Below are 25,892 nucleotides of genomic sequence, written 5' to 3'. Positions count from 1 at the left end.
TCATGTCGAGAGCCACAAACTACACTCCCTTTCTGGAGGGAGGGATTATTGATGCCAGTGTAATCATCTTGAATTTCAGCTTCCTGATGAAAATATTGAGCTGTCAAGGTTCCAGGATGGGTCACCAGCCTCCTCCCTTCTTGGGGATGAGGAAATATTGGAAATATCTTCCCTGGTACTGAGGCAGAACAGTCTCTGCCAGTGAAGTAGGGAGTCTGCCTCTTGTTGAAGAATCAGTTGGCAGGAGGGAGCCCCGAGGGGAAGCCAGGTGGGTAGTTTGTGAGGTGGGAAGGAAAGGAAGTCTATGGAGTAGCTATGATGGATGATCTCCAGAATCCAATTGTCCATGCTGATCTTGCTCCAACTGTGGGCGAAGAAGGTGACGTGGCCTCCAAAGATGATGGGTGGTGAAATAGGCGGCATCAGTGGTGGTGCATGGGTCTCAACCTGGATGTCAAAAGTGGCCTTTGCCCTGAGGTTGGGAGGACATGGACAATGTGGTAGTGGGAGGAGCCAGGAAACAGGCTGTCTGGGATCTCAGGTGCTTTCAGGGAGGTTCAGCTGGCCATTGGTAGTAGGAGAAATAGGAAGAGGGTGGCCATGATCTGAAGGGCTGTTTTGATGTTTTTCCTGGGGGCTGAAGTGTAGATCCCCAGGGACGTTAGGGTGGATCTCACATTCTTCAGGGATTGCGGACATCCACTCATCTTTTAGCTGATTGGCCTCATCAAAAGGGATGTCCTGAATAGTATTTTGGACCAATGATTGGACCAAGAGTCTTTATGCATGACCAGCCCTATGGTTAAGGATCAGGATGCAGTATCAGCTGTGTCCATTTGCCACCAGCCTCGCTCATCCACCAAGGACTGGGCCAGATCTTCAGCAGGGAGTTTGTCTTTGAACCCCACCAGCCTGGTGTAAGTCTTAGTCATATTTAGCCAACAACGCCTGTAGATGGCAATATGAAACTGAAGGCCTAGAGAGCAGATGTTCCTGCTGAGGAGATTCAGCCTCTTTGATCCTTTATCTGGCAGGGTGGATTTCTGGGAGTGCTGCTAAGCCCTTTCTGTGGCTGCTTGCATTCCCAGTGAATTAGGGGCAGGGTGTGTCAAGAGGAAATCAGCCCCTTTGGCTGGCACAAAATAGAGTCTCGTGGCTCCCTTTGGGGTGGGGACACACAATGCTGGTGTGTGCCAGACCTTTCCAGCAGGTTCCAGTATGGCCTCATTTATGGGGAGGGCCACTCTGGATGGTCCCTGTGGCTGTAAAATATCCAGGAGACCATGTTGGGGGTCCTGGATCTCCTCCAGCAGGATTTTCAAGGCAGTAGCCACCCTTTGGAGCAGATCTTGATATTGCCGGTGGTCATCTGGCAGAGAGGGTGATTAGGAGGATCCGGCAGTACCAGCTCGGCATCTTCCTTCTGGTACACTGAAAGAATGGTCGGACAAGAGGGGGAAGAGCAGTAGGATTCCTGTGACAGGTCCGGGAGTCCGCTATACAGCCAAAAGGAGGGGGCTATGGGTTGTGGTGGTCCCCACGCAAAGTGATACCAGGCGTCCCGGGGTGGGGGGGCGGGGCAGTCATACCCGGGTGGGTAGGGTAGCTGCAGCTGTGTATCTGGGCTTCTGCACCATGTCGGAGACATCAGTGGGACTATTTCCTCTGAGTCTGATGATGGTGCCATGGGAAAGGGTGGTACTGTTGGTACCAGGAGGCCCCTGTCCAATTGATAATGAAGGGTCTCTCCTGCGGCAGAGTAGGAGCCTCCCTGAGAACCATCAGGCCCAACAAAAGCGAGGACTGTGGATAGGGGAGGAAGACCTCTTCCAGTGTCAGAAAAGTCTCTGTATAGCTCAGAGTCTGTGGGGTTCCCATCGAGACACCAGAGGGACCTGGTTTGACCACTGACACTGGCCAGTCTCCATATTGCTGAGGCAGTATCGATGGTACATCTGGACAGGTGTTGGTGGATGGGATTGGCCTAGCTGCATGCCCTTGTACCTGGTCACTGTCAGTACCACTGGATCCCTCTTCTTCACCCTACCCATCAAGCAGGGACCCTTCGGTGCTGGTTCCATGGGATCTGTACATGACATCTCACCTGACTTGGCATGGCTCAGGGAGGGAACACACTTCTTGTGGGCAGTTCACTGCGGTGATCTGCCCTCATGCCCATAACAGTGTTTCTTACTCTCATGGGCAGCCCTGTGTTCTCAGTACTTGGGCTTCGGTGCCGACGGCTCCGCTCTACTCTCATGCTCAGAGAGGCACCACTGGTTGGCTGAGGCCAATGTATAGGGGGTCTCCTGGGCCAGGGTCAGATTGGGGCCTCATAGCCTCTCCCATCAGGTGCTTCCTCAGCCTGAGTGCTCAGGCCTTTCTGGTTCTGGGCAGAAAGGACTTACAGATGCTGCACTTCGCAGATATGTTCACCTCGCCCAGACCGTAGTAGCACCGTTGATGCTTATTGCTGCTGAGAAAGGAGCAAGGGCAGGAGACACAGTTCTGGAAACCCGGGACCCCAACAAAGAGGGTTTCCCCCAACCTGGGGAAGGACGTTTCTTATGCTATACTAGACTATACTATGTACAATTAAGATTTCTAAACTAGAGGATAACTATTGGTAGCAAAGACGTACAAAAACCCTTCCAGAGCTTAGAAGAGGGAAGGGGGACAGGGATCCAACTCAGGCCAGGCAGCAGGCAGAAGGAACTGGAGGGCCATCGACCTTCACTGCCCCTTGTACCCTGAATAGGGAGTACGAGGGGAGATGCTGCACATGTGCGGGTCAATTAATGCTGCTTGGAAAAAACTTCTGAATCCAGGCACATGGCATATGGGCACCCAAGGGTGGAATACACCTGGGACCAGCACGCCATGGAGAACAGGCCTCTCCTGCTTGAGCAGAAGGGCTATGAGCAGCTGCCACCAAAATGGTTCCCTGCCCTTTCTAAGCTGCAAACAGCCAATAGAGGGCAGCGTTCTCATGCAGCTGGGGCCCTGCCCTGCTCTCCCCAAAGCCAATGGCAAAGAACTCCTCTTGAAATCAATGGGAGCATGGCTGGGCTGAAAGGGTCAGCTGCAGGTTGTTAACAACTTGGCTTAATTAAAACCTGCCTCCTCCAATTAAGCCAGCACCAAGCTGTCTAGGTGTTTCTGCGCTTGTCTTGGCTGCAGTGTTAAGCTGGGCTGTTGCTGGGGTGCTAACTAACCTGCCTCCCAGTCGCACACAAAACCCTATCACTCCATGCCCTGCGGCTTTACTCCATGGTAGCTGGCTCATCCTGGGGTTTAGGCTTTGCCTCGGGCGGGTCACCCGCCTGCATTGCAGTGGGAATGCAGGCCAAGGCACCTGAATCAGTCAGCTCTGTGGGACAGGGACTGTCTTGTTGTTCTATGTTCTTAAAGCGCCTGACACAATATGGGGGTTGTGGCCAGTGCCTGGGATTCCCAGGCACTACGACAATTATTAATAATAACAAAAACTAGGGCTGCCAGTCTGCCAATTCCTACCCATTCTCCCCTGGGCCCGGGACAAGCAAGTTCTCCCACAATTCACTGGGAGAGAATGGCAGAGCAGCTCAGCTCAGTGCCGCACAAAGAGCCACAGGATGTGGACCAGGGCTGGCCTTACCATGAGGCGAACTGAGGCAGCTGCTGGGGGGGGCGCCACTAGGACCCAGAGTTTCAAAGTTTTGGCCCAAGCGAGGGGGTATGGGGCCGCCATTTGAGCTCCCCGCCTCAGGTGCCAAAATGTTGTGGGCCGGCCCTGACGTGGATGCAGCAGGGAGTGGGACACACTTAGGGAGCTCAGCACCAGCGAGGATGCAATAACCCCAGCAGGGCTTTGCACCGGGGCTGCTCACACCTGGGCTAGGCTGACCTGGTGCCGATCACCTGGGCTGCTCACAGCGGTAAAGACATGCCCTATGGAAAGCTTGGAAGGGCAGCAACAAGTCCTTATGGAGACAGGGGACATTTCAAAGCCTTGCCTTCAAACTTTGTGGAATATTCCCCTTTGCTGCAGGGGTAAATCTGGCAATTTTCAGGCCAACCCTATTTCCCAAGCCAAAGATACAGTGGGGCCAAAAGGGGGCTTTATAATGGCAGCCAGCTATCCATGCTGAGAACAGGGGGAGGGGGATTAACACCTAAACCACCAATAAATCTCACACCTATTGCTTCATTGGAAAAGCCTGAAATGATAGTTTGTGTCTCTTTGTCTTTTGTCCCAGTCACTCTGGCTGATCTTTACAGTATTGGAGCTGAGATAATATGGTGATTGGCACTCTGGAAAGATAGATAGATAGATAGATGATGATGATTAGGTTAGATACTATAATTGTATACTGTATAAGAAGGCTTCTCCCCTTTTGTGGTGGCAGCTGTAACAGACTGTATGACTCGTTGTCACTAATTACACTCATATTTGCACTCAGTCCTAACCACTCCCTTTCGAACTGAGTGACTTCCTTGGTGCTGGTGTGATTAAAACACAATACAAACCAACCATTCCAGGGGCTGTAGCTCAAGACTGAGGGGCATCAGCAGAGCTGTGATGGGGGTGCCCAGGACTGGCAAAGTAGCAGTGGGAAGTGAGGGGGTGTTCAGTCAGGATTGAGATGTATTTACACAGCTGTGGAAGGGCCCAGAACTGGAATGGTGGGGATGGAGTGTTCAGGGCTAAGGTGCCTTGACAGAGCTTTGGGGTGAACAAAATTAGTCAGGACTTGTTAAATAGCAAAGTGAGGTGCAGGCTTGTCTGAGGTGTGGGGTCAGAAGTGGCTGGCAGTGGTTGGCTGTTGAGGTAGCTGAGTAGATACCATTGGTTTGGAAGATCCCAGTTCGCCCTGCAAATGCAGAAGGAATATTGTGGCTTCTCAGATTAGCTGCTGTTTGCAACTCCTCTGCCTTAACCTGCCTCTGGGAATAGACTGAATTGCAAACTCTGCTGGGGCTTCAATTCAAGGGTTGGGGGAAGGATGTTCTAAATTTCCTAATCCCTTTCATCAACACTGCCAGACAACTGGAGAGATAGGAGCAAAGGCTGGGCTGGGTTTCCCGCTGCCTCTGTCCAAGCCATCCTGTGAGCGATTACAGGGGCTACCCTCCTACTCCAAGAAATCCCGCCACCCTCCACCCCACGTCCATTGGGCCAGGTGTGAGGCCAGTTCCCTTGGCAAGGCGTGGAGCAGACGTGCCCCACTCATCCAGTGAGTACCAGCAATACGCAGACAGGGGATAACTGCAGAGGGCACGACCTCCCACAAACGAAAGCCAGCCTGGCAGAAATGACTTGTGGCTTCCCCAAGGCAAGGCCAAGCACTATTGCTGCTTCCTGAGTCTGCCCAGCAACGGGCCTGGGTTCCATCCCTTGCAGGCAGGCTAGGACTGTACCCCTCACTGTGGTGCCTGGGTGCCACCCAGGAAAGCAGTCGCTGATGTGACAGACACTGAGGCTTGGCCCCCCAGGAGGCACTGCTCAGACTGAGCATGTAGTGATGCAGATAGGTCAGGCTGCCTGACACTGCCACTCCTAGGCCAGGGGACACCAGGAGCTCGTCACCAGGAGAGCTAGCCCAGAGCACTGTGCCTAGTGCAGGCGCAGCTTTACCGGCACCACTGGGCTGGTGCAGTTATAGGTTATCCCTCCCCATGAACAAAATAAGCTGACTTGGTAAAAGTGCCTTTGCCATCTAGCTGCATTTACGGTAAGGACTTCTGCCAGTCAGAGCTCGCCCCGAGCGACACAGCCGTGCCGGCCAAAGTCTGTAGTACAGACGCTGCTTTTGGCTGCCTACAGCTCTGCCAGCTTGCAGCCGCCAGTGCTGGAACTCCCGCCCTCACGCTCAGCCACCGCATGATTTTCTTTCTGAACATTTCAGTGAAGGCAGCTTTGCTGAGGAGGCTGTTTTGCCAACCTAAAACTGAACAGCTCTAGGCCTCCAGGCTTTGGAGCTAGGGCTTGAAATTTGGCAGGGGTCTCGCTTGGGTCAGGGAGGTGACTATAAAAATCCATTTTAGCTGGGCTAAGATAAGCCATAGAAACTTGGCCCTTGCTATATGCTGACCCCATACTTCTCTGAATGTTACAACGGTGCTGTGCATTTTCCCAGGCCAAAGTGAGGTGCTGCCCAGCCCGCCTGCTTGTGAAAATTCCTGTTAGCCTAAGGGAGGGTGCTCTGGGCTGGGAACAAGGGACCATGAGTCCCAATCTCATTTCTTCCTCTGAGTGTTGTTATTAAGTCTTTAATCTTCACAGACTTCCTTACTGAGCAAGAACTCATACTCCTGCTCTAGGAGGCCGGCCTGTACCACCCCACATTGCACAGATAGGGCAACTGAGAATTTGTACTAGGTCATTTGTGACAGAGTTAGGAACAAAACCCATCTCTCGTCCACTGAGCCATTCTGCCTTTCACAATGACTAGGCCAGTGCTGTGTGCTTGACTCTCCATTTTTAAGTCAGGCACTCAACTGTAAAGAAATGCCCAAATTAAGGTTGCCAGCAAATGCAATCTGCATTCAAATATCAGGCTCCTCCTGCTGCAAGCCAGGAAGGAGGGAGAGCTCTTAAACTAAACGGTTGGATGCATGTGTATCATAGAATCATAGAATCATAGAATATCAGGGTTGGAAGGGACCTCAGGAGGTCATCTAGTCCAACCCCCTGCTCAAAGCAGGACCAATCCCCAACTAAATCATCCCAGCCAGAGCTTTGTCAAGCCTGACCTTAAAAACTTCTAAGGAAGGAGATTCTACCACCTCCCTAATGCATTCCAGTGTTTCACCACCCTCCTAGTGAAGAAGTTTTTCCTAATATCCAACCTAAACCTCCCTCACTGCAACTTGAGACCATTACTCCTTGTCCTGTCCTCTTCTACCACTGAGAATAGTCTAGAACCATCCTCTCTGGAACCACCTCTCAGGTAGTTGAAAGCAGCTATCAAATCCCCTCTCATTCTTCTCTTCTGCAGACTAAACAATCCCAGTTCCCTCAGGCTCTCCTCATAAGTCATGTGTTCCAGACCCCTAATCATTTTTGTTGCCCTTCGCTGGACTCTCTCCAATTTATCCACATCCTTCTTGTAGTGTGGGGCCCAAAACTGGACACAGTACTCCAGATGAGGCCTCACCAATGTCGAATAGAGGGGAACGATCACGTCCCTCGATCTGCTCGCTATGCCCCTACTTATACATCCCAAAATGCCATTGGCCTTCTTGGCAACAAGGGCACACTGCTGACTCATATCCAGCTTCTCTTCCACTGTCACCCCTAGGTCTTTTTCCGCAGAACTGCTGCCTAGCCATTCGGCCTCTAGTCTGTAGCTATGCATTGGGTTCTTCCGTCCTAAGTGCAGGACCCTGCACTTATCCTTATTGAACCTTATCAGATTTCTTTTGGCCCAATCCTCCAATTTGTCTAGGTCCCTCTGTATCCTATCCCTGCCCTCCAGCGTATCTACCACTCCTCCTAGTTTAGTATCATCCGCAAATTTGCTGAGAGTGCAATCCACACCATCCTCCAGATCATTTATGAAGATATTGAACAAAACCGGCCCCAGGACCGACCCCTGGGGCACTCCACTTGACACCGGCTGCCAACTAGACATGGAGCCATTGATCACTACTGTATGATGGGAAGTGTCAGGCAACGTTAATGGGCTGCTCCCCTATACCAGTGGTTTTCAACTTTTTCCTCATGGCCCAGCTGAAGAAAATTGTTGATGGCCGTGACCCAACATAATTATATCTTTTGACTAGAGTTTTCATAAAATCATAATATTGCAATACCTTCCAGCTTAACCCACTTTACATAACTAACACTAGACACTAGCATTAGTAAGCTTATGGTAAGGAGCGTGGGAGGTGGCCCAGGGTAGGGCAGAGGGTGGAGTGCGCGGGTGAGGGCTCTGTCTGGGGGTGAGGGCTCTAGGGTGGAGCTGGGGATGAGGGAGTCAGGATGCAGGAGGGGGCTCAGGACTGGGGCAGAAGGTTGGGAAACAGGGGGGTGAGGGCTCTGGCTGGGGGTGCAGGCTCTGGGGTGGGGCCAGGGATGAAGAAATTGGGGTGCAGGCAGGCTGCCCCAGGGCTGGGGCCAGAGGACGCCCCCCAGCCCTCTTCCCGCTGGCAGCACAGAGCTCTGGGGGAAGGGGACCCGCTCTCCCACTGCAGGCAGGTGGCAGGGAATACGGAGCTCCGGGAGAAAGGCTTCTCTCTCTCCCTGCTGACAGCAGTGAGCTCTGGGGCCTGGGAGAGGCCCAACTTGCTCCTCTCCCCGGTTCCCGCCCACCCCCTACCTCTCTCCTCTCCAGGTCCCCCTTTAGAGCTGCTGCATGGCAACAATCGTTGGCGTTTGAATCAGCAAGGTGACCCAGTGCCTGACATTCCATGACCCAGTACTGACCTTCAGCAGGACCCGCTGTGCAGGGCCTGTACTTTGAAAAACACTGCCTTACACCATCGCCACACACCACTGCCAAGCAGCTGCTGCAGGGGCCAGGCAGTGCGCAGCTTCCCTGACTCAACCCGTCTCCCACTCATGTTTGCACTGACCTTCCCAGCTCAGGTCTGGCGGTGCTGGCACACCAGGGGTGGGAGGGGACAATGTTGTTATCCCCATTTTGCAGAGTAGGAAACTGAGGTATGGTGTGGTGACCTGGGCACCCAGCGAGTCAGTGGTAGGATTGCAACTGGATCCCAGCATCGTGGATCCCTGGCCTCGGCATTAAGTCCCCAGCCCATGCTGCCCCTTTTGGCCCTGCAGCGTTCCCTTGGTCCCTTTCCCTCTCCTGTTCCCCATCACTATCCCAGACCTTCACCCATCACTGTTGTTGCTCTCCTTGCCTTGCCTGGCCTGGCCTGTCCCCCTTCCCCTGGCCCTTTGTCTTGCCATGAGCCTGTCTGTCTCCCCCTGAATTTCACTGGAAGTCCCCTGGTGCCATCCTCCTCCTTCCATGGCTACCACTGGGGTGACTGAGCTGCTCAGGCCCAGACAACAGAGTGCTGAGCTCCTCCCACTCCCTATTGTGCTCCTGAGAGAGGGGCAGGGCCAGCGGGGTGGCAGTGAGCAGAGAAGGGGGAGCGTTGGAACCCTAGGTGGGGAGCTGAAGCGGAGACCTGGCTCCTCGCTGCAGCCCACGTGAGGACACTTCAGCGGGCTGCGAGGTGGCACCATGTGCCTGCCCTGGGGTGACCTGGGAGCTGTTCCCAGGGTGGGTGGGAGAGGAGGACACTGCAGGGACATTCATGCCTTCCTGCACCTCAGCCAGAACCTCTCATGCTGCCGGAGATGCAGATCCCCCTGTGGTTGCTGTGGGTCCCAGCTTTGGGCAGCCAGGCCATAGTCTGTCTGTGTGGGCTGCTGTCCCGGAGCTGTAGCAGGGAAGGAGCTGCTGGAGACACATGGCCTGGGGTGGACAGAAGGTGCAAGGATTCAGTACCCCAGCCCTTCTGCCTTCCAGTCAGCCCGTAGCTCCCTGAAAAACCTCCCACCCCCAGCCAAACTTCCATCCCTGACCTTCAGCTGGACCCCTGCCTCCATCTACAAGGCCCCCAAACTGACTCCAGCACAAACCTACCTGCCCCAGCACCCACAGATGTCCCAACACCCCACCCAACCCCAACAGTACCTAGTCACCCTAGCCTCCAGCATCAGCCCCAGACAGCACCCAGAAAGCCTGGCCCCCCATTACTCTCCAGCACCCACTGCCCCAGAAACCTGCTATCCAGCCCTGTCATAAATATAAAGGGAAGGGTAAACCCCTTTAAAATCCCTCCTGGCCAGAGGAAAAATCCTCTCACCTGTAAAGGATTAAGAACCTAAAGATAACCTCGTTGGCACCTGACCAAAATGACCAATGAGGAGACAAGATACTTTCAAAAGCTGGGAGGAGGGAGAAAAAACAAAGGGTCTGTCTGTATGCTGTTTTTACCAGGGACAGAACAGGAATGGCGTCTTAGAACTTTTAGTAAGTAATCTAGCCAGGTATGTGTTAGATTATGATTTCTTTAAATGGCTGAGAAAAGAACTGTGCTGAATAGAATGACTATCCCTGTCTCTGTGTCTTTTTTGTAACTTAAGGTTTTGCCTAAAGGGATTCTCTATGTTTTGAATCTAATTTTCCTGTAAGGTATCTACCATCCTGATTTTACAGAGGTGATTCCTTTACGTCTATTAAAAGTCTTCTTGTAAGAAAACTGAATGCTTTTTCGTTGTTCTAAGATCCAAGGGTTTGGGTCTCTGGTCACCTATGCAAATTGGTGAGGATTTTTACCAAACCTTCCCCAGGAAGTGGGGTGCAAGGGTTGGGAGGATTTTGGGGGGGGAAAGACGTGTCCAAACTATGTTTCCCAGTAAACCCAGTTAAAGTTTGGTGGTGGCAGTGGAAATTCCAAGGGCAAAGGGTAAAATTAATTTGTTCCCTGGGGAAGTTTTAACCTAAGCTGGTAAAAGTAAGCTTAGGAGGTTTTCATGAAGGTCCCCACATCTGTACCCTAGAGTTCAGAGTGGGGGAGGAACCTTGACATGGTGGCAGTGTGGTGGGATTAACCTGAAATCCTTTTGAGATCAATTTGAGATTTTTTGAACCAGAAAGACAGATTTTAAAAAGGAAATATTGTTTTTTCCTTTGGGGCTGCTGGAAAGGAGGTCCAAATGAAAGCAGCTAGTTTTTTCTCTGCTTTGGGGCCAGAGCAGAGACAAAAGGGGATTATCTGATTAAATGATTAGGGGTCTGGAACACATGACTTATGAGGAGAGGCTGAGGGAGCTGGGATTGTTTAGCCTGCAGAAGAGAAGAATGAGAGGGGATTTGATAGCTGCTTTCAACTACCTGAAAGGGGGTTCCAAAGAGGATGGCTCTAGACTGTTCTCAAAGGTAGCAGATGACAGAACGAGGAGTAATGGTCTCAAGTTGCGGTGGGGGAGGTTTAGATTGGATATTAGGAAAAACTTTTTCATTAAGAGGGTGGTGAAACACTGGAATGCGTTACCTAGGGAGGTGGTAGAATCTCCTTCCTTAGAGGTTTTTAAGGTCAGGCTTGACAAAGCCCTGGCTGGGATGATTTAACTGGGAATTGGTCCTGCTTTGAGCAGGGGGTTGGACTAGATGACCTTCTGGGGTCCCTTCCAACCCTGATATTCTATGATTCTATGATCTTTGTGAATTGCAGGTTTTCTTTGCCTGGAGGCGGAGTAATTAACTCCTGCAGGGAAATTCACAGTCTTTGCAAACCAGAGGTTTTTTTTTTTCCCTAAAAGTAAATGGGGGGGTGGGGTGGGTGTTCTACCCACTTGCCTGGAGACAAAAGTGGCAGGGTTTTTTTTATTTTAGGATTTTGATTCTTTTTTACGAGGAGCACAGGCTTGAGAGGAATTTTTTTTTCCTTTGGGCTGCTGGTAAGCAGGTTTCCAAGTAGTTGGAGGTTTTTTGCTTTGATTTGGGGCCAGAGCAGAGACATAGGGAATTGTCTTTTTCTGTAGGCTGACAATCACTATCAGAGAATAGGTATCCTATTCCAGCACAGCAAAATTTTACAGCCAAGTTTTGCTTGTTTATTTCTAAACCTCGGGTGTAAAGTTAGTTAAAAACAGAGAGGTTAGGATGACAGAATCCACGGCTCAACAAAAGCTGGAATTAGCCAGATTTCAGGCTGAGGAAAAACAAAAGGAACATGAAAGACAGATAGAACTCATGCGGCTGGAGAAGGAGGTACAGGAGGCTGCCCACAAGAGGGAAATGGAGGCAAGGGCCAAAGAACTGGAGGAGAAGGAAAAGATAAAGGCTCAGCAGAATATACCAACAAATCCTAGCAATCCTTCTCCAGGTACCACTTCCTATCCCAGAAAGTTCCCCATCTACAAGGCAGGCGATGATATGGAGGCCTTCTTAGAAAACTTTGAAAGGGCCTGCCTTATGTACAGCATCTCTACCGACCAATACATCATAGAGCTGAGGCCGCAGCTCAGTGGACCCTTAGCTGAGGTGGCGGCTGAAATGCCTAAAGAACACATGAACAAGTATGAACTGTTTAAATCCAAGGCGAGAGTCAGAATGGGGATAACACCCGAGCAGTCTCGTCGGAGGTTCAGAGCCCTAAGGTGGAAACCAGACGTGTCATTTACCCGACATGCCTACCACATTGTGAAACATTGGGATGCCTGGATATCAGGAGCAAGTGTTGAATCTCCAGTAAATTTGCCCTTCCTAATGCAAATGGAACAATTCTTAGAGGGTGTTCCTGAGGAAATAGAAAGATACATCCTAGATGGGAAGCTCAAAACTGTAATTGAGGCAGGAGAGATTGGAGCCAGATGGGTGGAGGTGGCAGAGAAGAAGAAAACTGTTTGCAGTTGGAGCGGAGACCAGAAGGGACAACCCCAGACCACACCCTATTACCAGGGGCTGCCCAAGGCCCCACCTACCTCCCAAAGAACCCTCCAGACACCTTATCGTCCCACCACCCCGTTCTCCAGCAACCCACCTCGCCCCAGTGACCCGTCAGCTGGAAGATGTTTTAAATGTAACGAGCTGGGGCATGTAAAGGCCAACTGCCCCAAGAACCCCAACAGATTACAGTTCATTGCACCGGAATCACACCAGAGGTCCGCAGTCCCAGATACCTCCCAGATACCTTTGGAGTGGCCCACTGTAAGTGTGGGCGGGAAGAAGGTCACCGCGTGGAGGGACACCGGAGCACAAGTGTCAGCTATCCATGCTTCCTTAGTGGACCCCAATTTAATCAATCCAGAGATCCAAGTGACGATTCAACCCTTCAAGTCCAACTCTTTCAATTTGCCTACAGCCAAGTTGCCCGTCCAGTACCAGGGCTAGTCAGAAACGTGGACTTCTGCAGTCTGTGATGATTATCCCATCCCCATGCTGTTGGGGGAAGACTTGGCCAATCATGTGAAGCGGGCCAAGAGGGTGGGAATGGTCACCTGCAGCCAGGCTAAACAAGCCGTGAAGCCTAGCTCTGTTCCAGAAACTTCTATCAGGACCCGGTCAGAGGTGATGGACCCGGACCCCAGGCCAATGTCTGCAACAGCAGTAGTGGATCCAGTCCCAGAGACCCAGACGGAACCAGTCCCAGAACCGGAACCAGAGGAACAACCAGCACCAGATCCATTGCCGGCACTGAATCCAGTACTTGCAACCTCAACACCAGAGGCCCCCACTGAACCTGAACCGGCAGCAGCCCATAACCCTACACAAGAGGCTCAGCTGGAGCCTGAACCCCAACATAGTGTCCCAGCGGAGAGTGGTTCACAGTCAATGGAAATAGCCCCATCCCCTACATCGCTTCCAGAGGGACCAAGCATAGGTCCACAATCCAATGAGGAACTGATGTCTCCAGCATCAAGGGAACAGTTCCAGACCGAACAGGAAGCAGATGAAAGCCTCCAGAGAGCTTGGACGGTGGTACGGAGCAACCCACCACCTCTCAGCTCTTCTAATCGATCCAGGTTTGTTGTAGAAAGAGGACTTTTATACAAGGAAACTCTTTCTGGTGGACACCAGGAAGACTGGCATCCTCAGACAGTTGGTACTTCCTACTAAATACAGGGCCAAGCTCTTGAGCTCAGCCCACGATCACCCTAGTGGCCAAGCTGGGGTGAACAGGATCAAAGACCATTTTGGGGGGTCATTCCACTGGGAGGGAATGGGCAAGGATGTTTCTACCTATGTCTGGTCTTGTGAAGTATGCCAAAGAGTGGGAAAACCCCAAGACCAGGTCAAAGCCCCTCTCCAGCCACTCCCCATCATTGAAGTTCCATTTCAGCAAGTAGCTGTGGATATTCTGGGTCCTTTTCCGAAAAAGACACCCAGAGGAAAGCAGTACATACTGACTTTCATGGATTTTGCCACCCGATGGCCGGAAGCAGTAGCTCTAAGCAACACCAGGGCTAAAAGTGTGTGCCAGGCACTAGCAGACATTTTTGCCAGGGTAGGTTGGCCCTCCGACATCCTCACAGATGCAGGGACTAATTTCCTGGCAGGAACTATGGAAAACCTTTGGGAAGCTCATGGGGTAAATCACTTGGTTGCCACTCCTAACCACCATCAAACAAATGGCATGGTGGAGAAGTTTAATGGAACTTTGGGGGCCATGATACATAAATTTGTAAATGAGCACTCCAATGATTGGGACCTAGTGTTGCAGCAGTTGCTCTTTGCCTACAGAGCTGTACCACACCCCAGTTTAGGGTTTTCCCCATTTGAACTTGTATATGGCCATGAGGTTAAGGGGCCATTACAGTTGGTGAAGCAGCAATGGGAGGGATTTACACCTTCTCCAGGAACTAACATTCTGGACTTTGTAACCAACCTACAAAACACCCTCCGAACCTCTTTAGCCCTTGCTAGAGAAAACTTACAGGATGCTCAAAAAGAGCAAAAAGCCTGGTATGATAAACATGCCGGACAGCGTTCCTTCAAAGTAGGGGACCAGGTCATGGTCTTAAAGGCGCCCCAGGCCCATAAAATATAAGCATCGTGGGAAGGGCCATTCACGGTCCAGGAGCGCCTGGGAGCTGTTAATTATCTCATAGCATTCCCACCTCCAAACGAAAGCCTAAGGTGTACCATATTAATTCTCTAAAGCCCTTTTATTCCAGAGAATTAAAGGTTTGTCAGTTTATAGCCCAGGGAGGAGACGACACTGAGTGGCCTGAAGGTGTCTACTACGAAGGCAAAAGTACTGGTGGTGTGGAAGAGGTGAACCTCTCCATGACCCTTGGGCGTATGCAGCGACAGCAGATCAAGGAGCTATGCACTAGCTCCACACCAATGTTCTCAGCCACCCCAGGACTGACTGAACGGGCATACCACTCCATTGACACAGGTAATGCTCACCCAATTAAAGTCCAACCTTACTGGGTGTCTCCTCAAGCTAAAACTGCTATAGAACGGGAGATCCAGGATCTGTTACAGATGGGTGTAATCCGCCCCTCTGGAAGTGCATGGGCATCTCCAGTGGTTCTAGTTCCCAAACCAGATGGGGAGATACGTTTTTGCATGGACTACCGTAAGCTAAATACTGTAACTCGCCCAGACAACTATCCAATGCCACGCACTGATGAACTATTAGAGAAACTGGGACGGGCCCAGTTCATCTCTACCTTGGACTTAACCAAGGGGTACTGGCAAGTACCGCTAGATGAATCCGCCAAGGAAAGGTCAGCCTTCACCACATATCTCAGGCTGTATGAATTTAATGTACTCGCTTTCGGGCTGCGAAATGCACCTGCCACCTTCCAAAGACTTGTAGATGGTCTCCTAGAGGGATTAGGAGAATATGCAGTCGCCTACCTTGACGATGTGGCCATATTTTCAGATTCCTGGTCGGAACACCTGGAACATCTACAAAAAGTCCTTGAGCGCATAAGGGAGGCAGGACTAACTGTTAAGGCTAAGAAGTGTCAAATAGGCCTAAGCAGAGCGACTTACCTTGGACACCAGGTGGGTCAAGGAACTATCAGCCCCCTACAGGCCAAAGTGGATGCTATCCAAAAGTGGCCTGTCCCAAAGTCAAAGAAATAGGTTTAATCCTTCTTAGGTTTGGCCAGTTATTACACACTATTTGTACCGCAATACAGCCAAATCGCCGCCCCACTGACAGACCTAACCAAAAAGAAACAGCCAAATGCCGTTCAGTGGATCGAAGAGTGTCAGAAGGCCTTTAACCAGCTTAAAGCGACACTCATGTCTGACCCTGTACTAAGGGCCCCAGACTTTGACAAACTGTTCCTAGTAACCACAGATGCGTCCGAGCGTGGTGTGGGAGCAGTTTTAATGCAGAAAGGACCTGATCAAGAATTCCACCCTGTAGTGTTTCTCAGCAAAAAACTGTCTGAGAGGGAAAGCAACTGGTCAGTCAGTGAAAAAGAATGTTACGCCATTGTCTACGCCCTGGAAAAGCTACGCCCATATGTTTGGGGACGGCGTTTCCACCTGCAAACCGACCATGCTGCGCTACAGTGGCTTCATACCGCCATGGGAAATAACAAAAAACTTATTCGGTGGAGTTTAGCTCTCCAAGATTTTGATTTCGACATCCAACACATCTCAGGAGCTTCTAACAAAGTGGCTGATGCACTCTCCTGTGAAAGTTTCCCAAAATCAACTGGTTAAAATCGTCCTTGATGTGGAAAATATTGTTAGTCTTTATGTACTTGGTAGTATATTTAGAGGTGCATGTGTCTTATTAACTCTGTTTTTCCTAGAGCTCCAGGAAGAAATCCCAGCCAGCGTTTCACTCTAGCTGAGATTTGGGGGGCATGTCATAAATATAAACGGAAGGGTAAACCCCTTTAAAATCCCTCCTGGCCAGAGGAAAAATCCTCTCACCTGTAAAGGGTTAAGAACCTAAAGATAACCTCGCTGGCACCTGACCAAAATGACCAATGAGGAGACAAGATACTTTCAAAAGCTGGGAGGAGGGAGAAAAAACAAAGGGTCTGTGTCTGTCTGTATGCTGCTTTTGCCAGGGACAGAACAGGAATAGCGTCTTAGAACTTTTAGTAAGTAATCTAGCCAGGTATGTGTTAGATTATGATTTCTTTAAATGGCTGAGAAAAGAACTGTGCTGAATAGAATGACTATCCCTGTCTGTGTGTCTTTTTTGTAACTTAAGATTTTGCCTAGAGGGATTCTCTATGTTTTGAATCTAATTACCCTGTAAGGTATCTACCATCCTGATGTTACAGAGGTGATTCCTTTACATCTATTAAAAGTCTTCTTGTAAGAAAACTGAATGCTTTTTCATTGTTCTAAGATCCAAGGGTTTGGGTCTGTAGTCACCTATGCAAATTGGTGAGGATTTTTACCAAACCTTCCCCAGGAAGTGGGGTGCAAGGGTTGGGAAGATTTTTGGGGGGGAAAGACGTGTCCAAACTACATTTCCCAGTAAACCCAGTTAAAGTTTGGTGGTAGCAGTGGAAATTCCAAGGGCAAAGGGTAAAATTAATTTGTACCTTGGGGAAGTTTTAACCTAAGCTGCTAAAAGTAAGCTTAGGAGGTTTTAATGCAGGTCCCCACATCTGTTCCCTAGAGTTCAGAGTGGGGGAGGAACCTTGACAAGCCCTCTGACCCAACACCCACCACCCCACCTGTCTCCCCCAACTTCAAGCTGCCAAGGCCGGCTCCACCACTGCTTGGGGCAGGATGTGCTGACCAGAAAGTTATGCTATTATGCAAATTATGAGTATGTATGAAAACTTCCTCATGAAATCATTTTCATACATCACACCCATGAAGCTGTACAAACTGGCAGCTTGGAGTAGAGAGCAGGGGAGGGAGGGGCCTGAGCCTAGGGGACAGGGAGCAAAGAGTGTGGGGCAGACCAAATCACAGGAATGGAAGCTGCTGAGGGGCAGGAGCTACAAGAGCAGTAGTGCCACCCCCCACCCGCCCCAGCCCAGCTGCAGGGTGGAGAAGCACTCCCTCCAGGGGAGCACCCTAGAGATGCGTGCAGAGCCCCCAGCTGGGGGCTGGACAGAGAACAAGGGCTGAAGTGTTGTGCGGCAGGAGCTGCAGCACCAGCTCAGAGAGAGCAAGGCCAAGTGCCCAAAGCAAGGTGGGCACCAGCCTCAGAGCAAAGTCTCACCCACTGCTTCTGGGACAGGGAGGGAGATAATGATGTTCCCCGCCCACCCCCACCCCCCCAAGACACAGACCTGATCCATCCCATACTCTAGACACTGAGCTGACTCATCCCTTGCCCTAGCTGCCAACCCATCATCCTCCCTCTCCCTAGAGACATTCACCAGACCCATCCCTAGACACTGACCCTGCCCATTCCTGACCTATTGATGGGGCTGATCTGTGGGAGGAGGTCCTTGAGGCATCTGTTAGTGGGACTGATATGGGGGTGAGGTTCCCATGGCGTCTGTTGGGGAGGCTGATCGTGGTGGTGAGTCTCTGGACCCTCCCCCCCTCTTGTCCATTAGGCTGATCTCTAGGATGTCCCTTTGATGCCTGTCACTGAAGCCCAAGGCAGGGCTGTAGCCCTGACCAGCTGTCCAGCATGCCAATCCTGGGCTGTCACAGAGACCATAATCACCTAATAATGGCCATAATCAGTCAGACCAATGGTCCATCAAGCCCAGTATCCTGTCTGCCGACAGTGGGCAATGCCAGGTGCTTCAGAGGGAATGAACAGAACAGTCAATTAACAGTGATCCATCTCCTGTTGACCACTCCCAGCTTCTGGTAGTCAAAGGTTTAGGGACACCCAGAGCATGGGACCGCATCCCTGATCACTCTGGCTAACCACTACGCCACTGTGATGGACCTATCCTCCATGAACTTATCTAATTCTTTTTTGAACACAGTTATACTTTCGGCCTTCACAACATCCCCTAGCAACAAGTTCCACAGGTTGACTGTGCGTTGTGTGAAGAAGTACTTCCTTTTGTTCGTTTTAAACCTGCTGCCTATTAATTTCATTGGGTGACCCTTGCTTCTTGTGTTATGAGAAGGGGTCAATAACACCTCCTTGTTCATTTTCTCCACACCATTGATGATTTTATAGACCTCTGTCATATTCTCCCTTAGTTGTCTCTTTTCCATCTGAGAAGTCCAAGTCTTTCTAATCTCTCGTCATACAGAAGCTGTTCCATACCCCTAATAATTTCTGTTGCCCTTTTCTGTACCTTTTTCAGTTCTAGTACATCTTTTTTGAGATGGGGCATCCAGATCTGCATGCAGTATTTAAGGTGTGGGGGTACCAGAGATTTATAGAGTGGCATTATGATATTTTCTGTTTTATTGTCTATCCCTTTCCTGACAGAGGCTGCTCTTATCCCGTCCCTACCAGCTGCTGTGCTCCCCCTGGTATTGGGGCACCCATGGGGGCTGATAGACAGCCTGTGTCAGTGTGCCTTGGGGCAGGAGTCACTGCAGGGTATGGATGTGAGCAATGAGTGTGGCACAAGGCTGCCAAGCGCACACATCACACTTCCATTGGCACTGAATCCACGGGCACCCCCCATTCCCAATGCATTGTGCCCTGAGGAGTAGCGGGGTGGGGGTGGAAGTTCTCATTACTAAGCCGCATGGCATGCCGCTCTCCAGTCCTAGAGCTGAGCTCCATGGTGAGTGGTTGGGGTGTATGACCGACATGGTGATGCTGTGTAACAATCTCACAACACTGAGGCCAGGTGTACACTACCATTTCCTGCAATATAACTGATGTCACTCAGGGGTGTGAATACCCCCTCCCCCAGCGATGTAAGTTACACTGACCTAAGCACCGATGAGCATAGCACTGTTGGAAGGAGAGCTTCCACAACATAGCTGTTGCTTCTCACGGGGGTGGAGTTATGCCTGTCGGCATAGAGTGTCTTCACAAGATGTGCTACAGCGGTGCAGCTGCACCCTGTAGCGCTTCTAGTGTAGACTAGCCCTGAGCTGTGATAAGCTAATGACCAGTGTGTGTGACCTTTGGTTGCTGAGGTGTGAGTGTGTATTACACTTCCTGGTCTGAGTGTGTTGTTCTAGCTAAACGGGTCTGCTGGAAAAACAAGCAGGGAAAAAATCAATGGCTCTAGCTAAGCACCCTCCTGGCAAACATTGGCTGAACAATTACAGGCCAATGGCATATTCCCAGCCCCAGGCAGAAGTGACATGGCTGCTTTGCCAGGCTGAGAACTAACTGATCAAAGGGCTCTGAACAGTTAAAATCCCCTCTCTGGAGAGCAGGCAGGTGTCAGCTCTCAGAGGACAGGCTGGCACAGACAAGCTCTCATGAAGGCGCGTGAAGCAGTTGGGCCTTTTGCAGAGCCAGGACATGGTAAGTATTCGGGGGAGGCACGCATCCCAAGAGAATAGACATATAGGCACTGAGCCAGAGTCGGGTGCTGAACCTGAGTCAGGCCTGCTGAGCTAATCATGGCTAGCACCAGGGCACTGCAGGCCAGGGCCTGGCAAGGTTGGCTAATTTGCTCCTTGTGCTTGATCCAGGCCCCATCTGGAAACACCCTACTCTGGAAATGGGGTAATGGTGAATGGATGAGCCAAGCTCTCAGCCTCGGTGGGTGGCCAGGGGTTTTCCCCCCACAGCAAGGGAGTGCTATGGGGCCGAGGAGAGGAAGCAGGGAGGCAGTGAGCCTATGCAAAGCCCCTCATGCACATAGTCCTCTCCCTGATTCCGAGGACCCTGCGGACACAACCCACAGGGAAGAATCCAGCAGGCACAGCACCCGGGTTTTCACACTTTTATTGTAAAGCTTTGGGAAGGGCTAATTACAATGGAGTTTGTCATCTGACAGCTCAGCAAACAAACAGAAGGGGAGAGAACAGAAAGGGGCTCACAAGGTGTCATGCTCACTGCTCCGAACAGAAAGAATTACAAGGGAATCAATTGTGCTCACAGTGCCTGGGAAAAACCAAACCCAAGGCCCAAAGCCTTCCCCGCACAGGGAAATGCATCACATGTTGAGAGCAATACAACCTTAGCAATAGGCGCTGCCTTAGACATAGGTCACCATCTGAAAAATAGCTGGGTACTTTCCTCTGACATAGGATTTCTCCTTTAGAAAAGCTACACCTGCATGTACATAAAACTGTACAAAAAACAAGGCATCACAAGCAAGGAAATGAAATCTCGTATAAATAGAACTAACACTGAAGAGCTACAATGGGGTCGCTTGGATCCTTCCCACACAGCCTGACTGCTCCCTGGCTCCCACCTTTGGTTTTACCCCCTGGCTTGTCCTAGTGCAGTGCTAAATACAGTGAACCCCCCTCCCTCCCTAAGGGGCATCTGTAACCCCCCACCCCCCTTCACTGTGCTTGTCTAGACCGGAGCCTGTGGGGAGCCTTCCCTCCCCCATGTGCAGAGGCTTTATCCTTCTGGCTTATCTTTGTGCAAATGAGCTTCTCCCTGCCAGCACCAGCACCCTCTCCCCATGGCAAATCCCCCGCACCACCTCCACCCTCATGCTGGGGCTGACCCCAGAACCCCTCCCCCCATGGCCAATCCCAGCACCGTCTCCACTCTCATCCTGGGGCTGATCCCAGAACCCCTCCCCCCATGGCCAATCCCAGCACCGTCTCTACCCTCATCCTGGGGCTGATCCCAGAACCCCTCCCCCCTTGGCTGATCCCTAGCACCACCTCCACCCTCACCCTGGGACTGATCCCAGAACCGCTCCCACCCTTGGGTGATCCCAGCACCACCTCCACCCCTACCCCTGGGCCAATCCCCAGCACCACCTACACACTCACCCTGGGCCAATCCCAGCACCACCTCATCCCTCACATGTGGGCTGATCCCAGCACCACCTCTGCCCTCCCTGCTGAGGCAGATTCCCCCCTCAGTCCCAAACCAAAGGGTCTGAGAAGCACAGATGGCCGTGTATGCAGGCTGAGTGAGCTGCTGTGCTGCCTTAGGCAGCTCCTGAACCAAACCAAAGGGCTGTGAGCCTCAGGGTTCCCTGAGTGACCCAAGCAGCGAGTAGGGGAGCCATCCTGCAGACCAGGCCATGGGGAGAGCCAGGGCCCACTCTTTCCCTCTTGGAAGCAGTGCCCCTCATCTGTGTCGGTCATATAGCTCTCCTGGGGAGCCTGCCCCAGAGGGATGCTGCCCCAGACCTGAGCCTGGGTGTGGGGAGCGAGCATCTGAGCTGGCAGAGGAATCAAGGATCCTGGCCTAGATGGCCAAATTGCACGTTCTGCCCAGTTAGGCCCTGAAACTAGAATTACAATAAAAACATATTCAGGAAAGTGACGTGCTCAGGCAGCCAGGCCAGGGGGAACACGGGCCCCACAGCACTGCCAGCAGAGCAGAACAGGTATGCCTGGACGGACACCCACCTGGAGGCGATGTCCACCACAGAGACCCACTGGACCAGTGCCCTCCAAGCAGGAGAGCTGTGACAGGAGAGGTGGGAAGGGGGGGTCCTGACTCCCTGAAGCGACACCTCTAGATGTATGAACTGTGGTGGCACAGTCCCCCATCACATCACCTGGGAGAGGGTGACACAAGAACAGGGAGCTGGGGGAGCGGGCAGGGTAGGGCAGGGCAGCTAGGAGCCTCAGTCTCTGCGGCCCTTCCGCAGGCCTTGTCAGTTCTATGCCTTTTCGGCCTTGAGCTCCTTGGGCAGACCTGGTTCAGCTTGTGTCCATCAGGCCACACAGCCCTGAGGAAGCTACGCCATGAAGTTGGCCATATCCCATCACCACTGCCAGAGCAAAGGGTTGGGAGCTACTCAGCAAGGGACTGAACACCAGGAGGCAAGGGAGGGCAAGTGCCATTGCCCCGAACCTCCCGAGACTCACTGCAGGAATTGCAGGCCTCTGGGCCTGATGGGATGGAGCTGCAAATCCCTCTCCCTGCAGGAAGCACCCAGTGTTGAACAAGTCCTGCCTAGCCACCCACAGGCACGAGAGAGGAAAGGCTGCCCTGCCAGGAGACATAAAATGTTCCCACCCCCTCCCCCTATGTTCAAAGGCCAAGCATGGACCAAAGATAGGAAAGGGGATGTTATCCTGAAGCTGCCATTGGCCTCACTGCCCAAGGAAGAGCTGAGTGATGAAGAGTGCTGAGGAGATAGGAAGGGAAGAACAATGGGGCATCTCACCCCCCTTCTAGCACCCCTACTGGATGAGGAGAGGAAAGGAGGTATCCTAGAGAGAATGAGGCATGACTTACCCTCACCTTGCTCCAGGCGGGACAGCCCAAGTGTCTGGAGCAGGGGGTCAGGCCAGAGCTGGAACAATTGAGAATGGGACAGAAACCAAGTCACCAAAACAGCTCCAAGGCCTCCAAGAGAGTTCAAGCAGAGCCAGCAGAAGCTCCTGTGTCCCACCAGGGCCACCCCTTTGATCCATGCCCTGCTCGGGCTGGCCAAGCCACGGGCCATTCCTATGAGCACCTGTTCAAGCTGACGGCACCCATCCTTCCTCTCTACCCTGCACAGTGTCTCCCTGGGTTTGGTACCCTGTGAAGGGGAGCTCAGATGCTGCTGGCACCTGGCACGGCATTAGGGTGCCACCCCAGGGAGACTGGATGACCTTTGACACTGGAAGAGGATACTGGAGCCCTTGAGAGTGGCTCTGTGGCCTAAGGGCAGCGGGACTCCAGCTTGCAGGGGCCAGTGGCCCCTGGTGTGACCCTGAGACAAAGCTCCTCCTCACAAAGGCAAATGGTGGCTTACAGGCGGACAGGTCAAAGGTCAAGTTCATGGCACAGATGGCCCCATGGGAGTTCCCTGCACTACAGCAGGTGCAAGGGGAGGGGTGAGGCCCAATGACCTGTGCCTCCCTTCCCTCCAGCAGAGCTAGAGCCAAGGACATCTACAGCCAGAGATATAGTTATCAAACCGGTGCTCCCCAGGCCTCCTCCTGGCTCTTTCAGCTTTGCCATCCACTGGCACACCCGAAAGGGACCCCTCAGCATAGGCCCTCATCTCTGGTACTGAGCAGTCCCTGGACACCCTGCAGCCCATGGGCACAGTGACAGCATTTGGCAAGCGGGCCAGGATGTAAAACCAGAAAGCCTCCAGCCGCACTGACAGGCCCCTGCCCCTCTCCTCCCATTCCCAGCTGTTTGAGGAACCAATCACATCTCTATTTACAATATGGAACAGGAGTGTGGACTGGAAGCTGTGCTCCCCTGTGCTCTTCCATGCACCAAACCATTCAACGCTGGAACTTGCTCCCTGTGGTTTGTTTTGTTGAAATGTCTTTTGTTTCAAGGACAATAAAAGTTTCAATCAGGCAGGATTTGAATGTCATTCCTAAGATTCATATTTACAGGAGTCTACAGTAAAGCAACAGGCAGCTTGCTCCCTGTGCATGGAGACACCCTCTATCCTGTGCCCCAGGAACTCCACCAGCTCTGCATGGACCTTTGGTACCTAAGCCCTTCACCCCAGCCGTGTCCTCTGCACTCGGAGCCTGCCCAGCCCTCCCTGACACAGCAGTTCAGAGACGCACCCTCAAGTGCTTGGAAATTCCTTAGGTTTCACACACACACCCCCTGCCTGAAGACAATGAGTTAAAAAGGCCCTCCTGTCCCTTGCCCTGCCCTGTGTCCTCAGAGGCCAGTTGGGGCATCTCACCCGAAGGGGGGTGGAAACTGGGAACGACCTGGAGAACCGGCTGCAGGAGCGATAAAGCATTAAAGTTTCAAATGTTCCTCTGGAAACTGGCCTCAAGTGTCTGCTCCCCACCCCTTGGGCCCAGCCTCACAGGTAGATCTCCCTCTTAGCGGTTTGAGACGAGGGGGTGGTGGCTGGCTGGAAGTCCGAGGTCTGGGTGAGAGGAATTTCCTCCATAGGGGAGTCCTTGCAGGGCTCATGGCTACAGTTGGAGAAGGCACTGTATGTGGGGAGCAGGCGGAGGTTGGCCATTTTGGTGCTGCGCTCTTCCGAGAGTCTGGGGCTGCCATTCCCAACTTGCTCTTGACTCCCCCGTTCTTGGTAAGGCACAAAAGTGGAGAGTTTCAGGGCATTCTTGGGCCTGTGGTTCGGGGAGGACTGGCCAGGCATCCAGCAGGTGTCAGAGTGGCCAAACTCCGTGCATTCCCGGGTGCAGGTCCCAGTCATGGCAACATCAGGCAAAGGCCGGAGATCTGTGGAGAAGGGAAGTAAGAACGGCGTTAACCCTATGTGCACAAGCCCCACAACATGGGAGCACTGCTGGATCTGGATCCTAGGGCACCGCTCAGGCCTGACACACACACACCCCCCCCCCAGCGCTAAGCACATGGCACTTTGGGGGACATTTCGCTGACAGGCTTCCTGTCGTGGCCTCTCCACTGGTGGCAGGGGCAAAAGGGACTCTAGAAGGTAATGTCCCATCTCTGTCATCCCGTCCCAGGCCAGAGAGGACTCCAGTACTTCTGGAAGCTCACTGCCATGAGGCCCTGGGGAAGGCTGAACAATCACAGTTAGCACGAGCACCGGGAGGCTGGCATGGGCCACGTGTCACAAATTGCCCTGTTCCTGGGAGGCAGAGGAACCCTATGGCGCAGCCTGGCCCAAGGCCATAAAAAGGCATGGCAGAGCTGGGCCTAAAACCCGGGACTCGTGATTCCAGCCCCCATCTTCAAACTCACTGCTGCAGCAGCCCTGGGGCCGGGGCCCTTTCAGGCTCAGCACAGGCCCTGTTGCAAGTGTGGCCCTTACACCCAGGCAGACACAGCCATTGACCCAGCGCATCTGGCATTCACCTGCCCCCATGCTGCTACAGGGAATTCCCCAATCGACAGTGATGATATCGCAGAACGCCAGGAGGGAGATGAAAATAGCACACCAAAGGAGAGAAAAACTAGGTCACCAGCTACCACCCAACTCCAGGCACAGCCAGGCATTGTTGGGTACCAGCCATTCCTCCCCGGGCACAGTCAGGCATCCGTGGGGACCAGCCACTCCCTCGACACAGGCACCAGCCAGGAATCACTGGGCACCAGCCACTCCCCACCCTGGGCACATCCAGGCGTACCTGGATATCAGGGCAAAGCCTGGTATACCTAAGTACCAACACACCCGCAACAAAGACAGACATCCCTCGGGCCACCCCCTGCCCCACTCTGAGGCAAAGTCAGACATGTTTTCATGTTCTCTCCACAGGTACTAATGCGGAGCGTGGACTAGATGATACATCTGAGGGAAGGGAACAGAAGGAGACTCTGCCGACTGGAAGGCATGAGATACACTGTCCTAGGGATGGGGGTTCCACGACTACCACTACCAAGAGAAGGAGGCGGGTGGTGGTGGTCGGGGACTCTCTCCTCAGGGGGACTGTCATCTATCTGCCGCCCCGACCGGGAAAACCAAGAAGTCTGCTGCTTGCCAGGAGCTAGGACTCACGATGTGATGGAGAGACTGCCGAGACTCATCAAGCCCTCGGATCGCTACCCCTCCTTGCTTCTCCACG

The 25,892-nt window shown here is 52.3% G+C and overlaps 1 protein-coding gene across 5 annotated transcripts in view; it reads right to left on the bottom strand.

The window, feature by feature from the left end:
* PCDH1 (protocadherin 1) overlaps window positions 1–25,892 on the bottom strand; it is a 190,479-nt gene that overhangs the window by 40,998 nt on the left and 123,589 nt on the right. For 3 of the 5 annotated variants that reach the window (XM_084636547.1, XM_084636550.1, XM_084636546.1), the window contains exon 5: window positions 20,794–24,585. The exons of 1 other annotated variant lie outside the window; for it this stretch is intronic. In XM_084636547.1, coding sequence (XP_084492673.1) covers window positions 24,200–24,585 — 386 coding nt within the window. In that variant the 3' untranslated portion in view covers window positions 20,794–24,199. Of the gene's footprint in view, window positions 1–20,793; window positions 24,586–25,892 lie in introns of those variants that run through there. One more of the 5 variants, XM_084636549.1, reaches the window with a different exon arrangement.

This window comes from Lepidochelys olivacea (genome assembly GCF_965140295.1).
Source record: "Lepidochelys olivacea isolate rLepOli2 genome assembly, chromosome: 8".
NCBI lineage: Eukaryota > Metazoa > Chordata > Testudines > Cheloniidae > Lepidochelys > Lepidochelys olivacea.
This window is presented reverse-complemented; position numbering and strand designations above follow the sequence as displayed.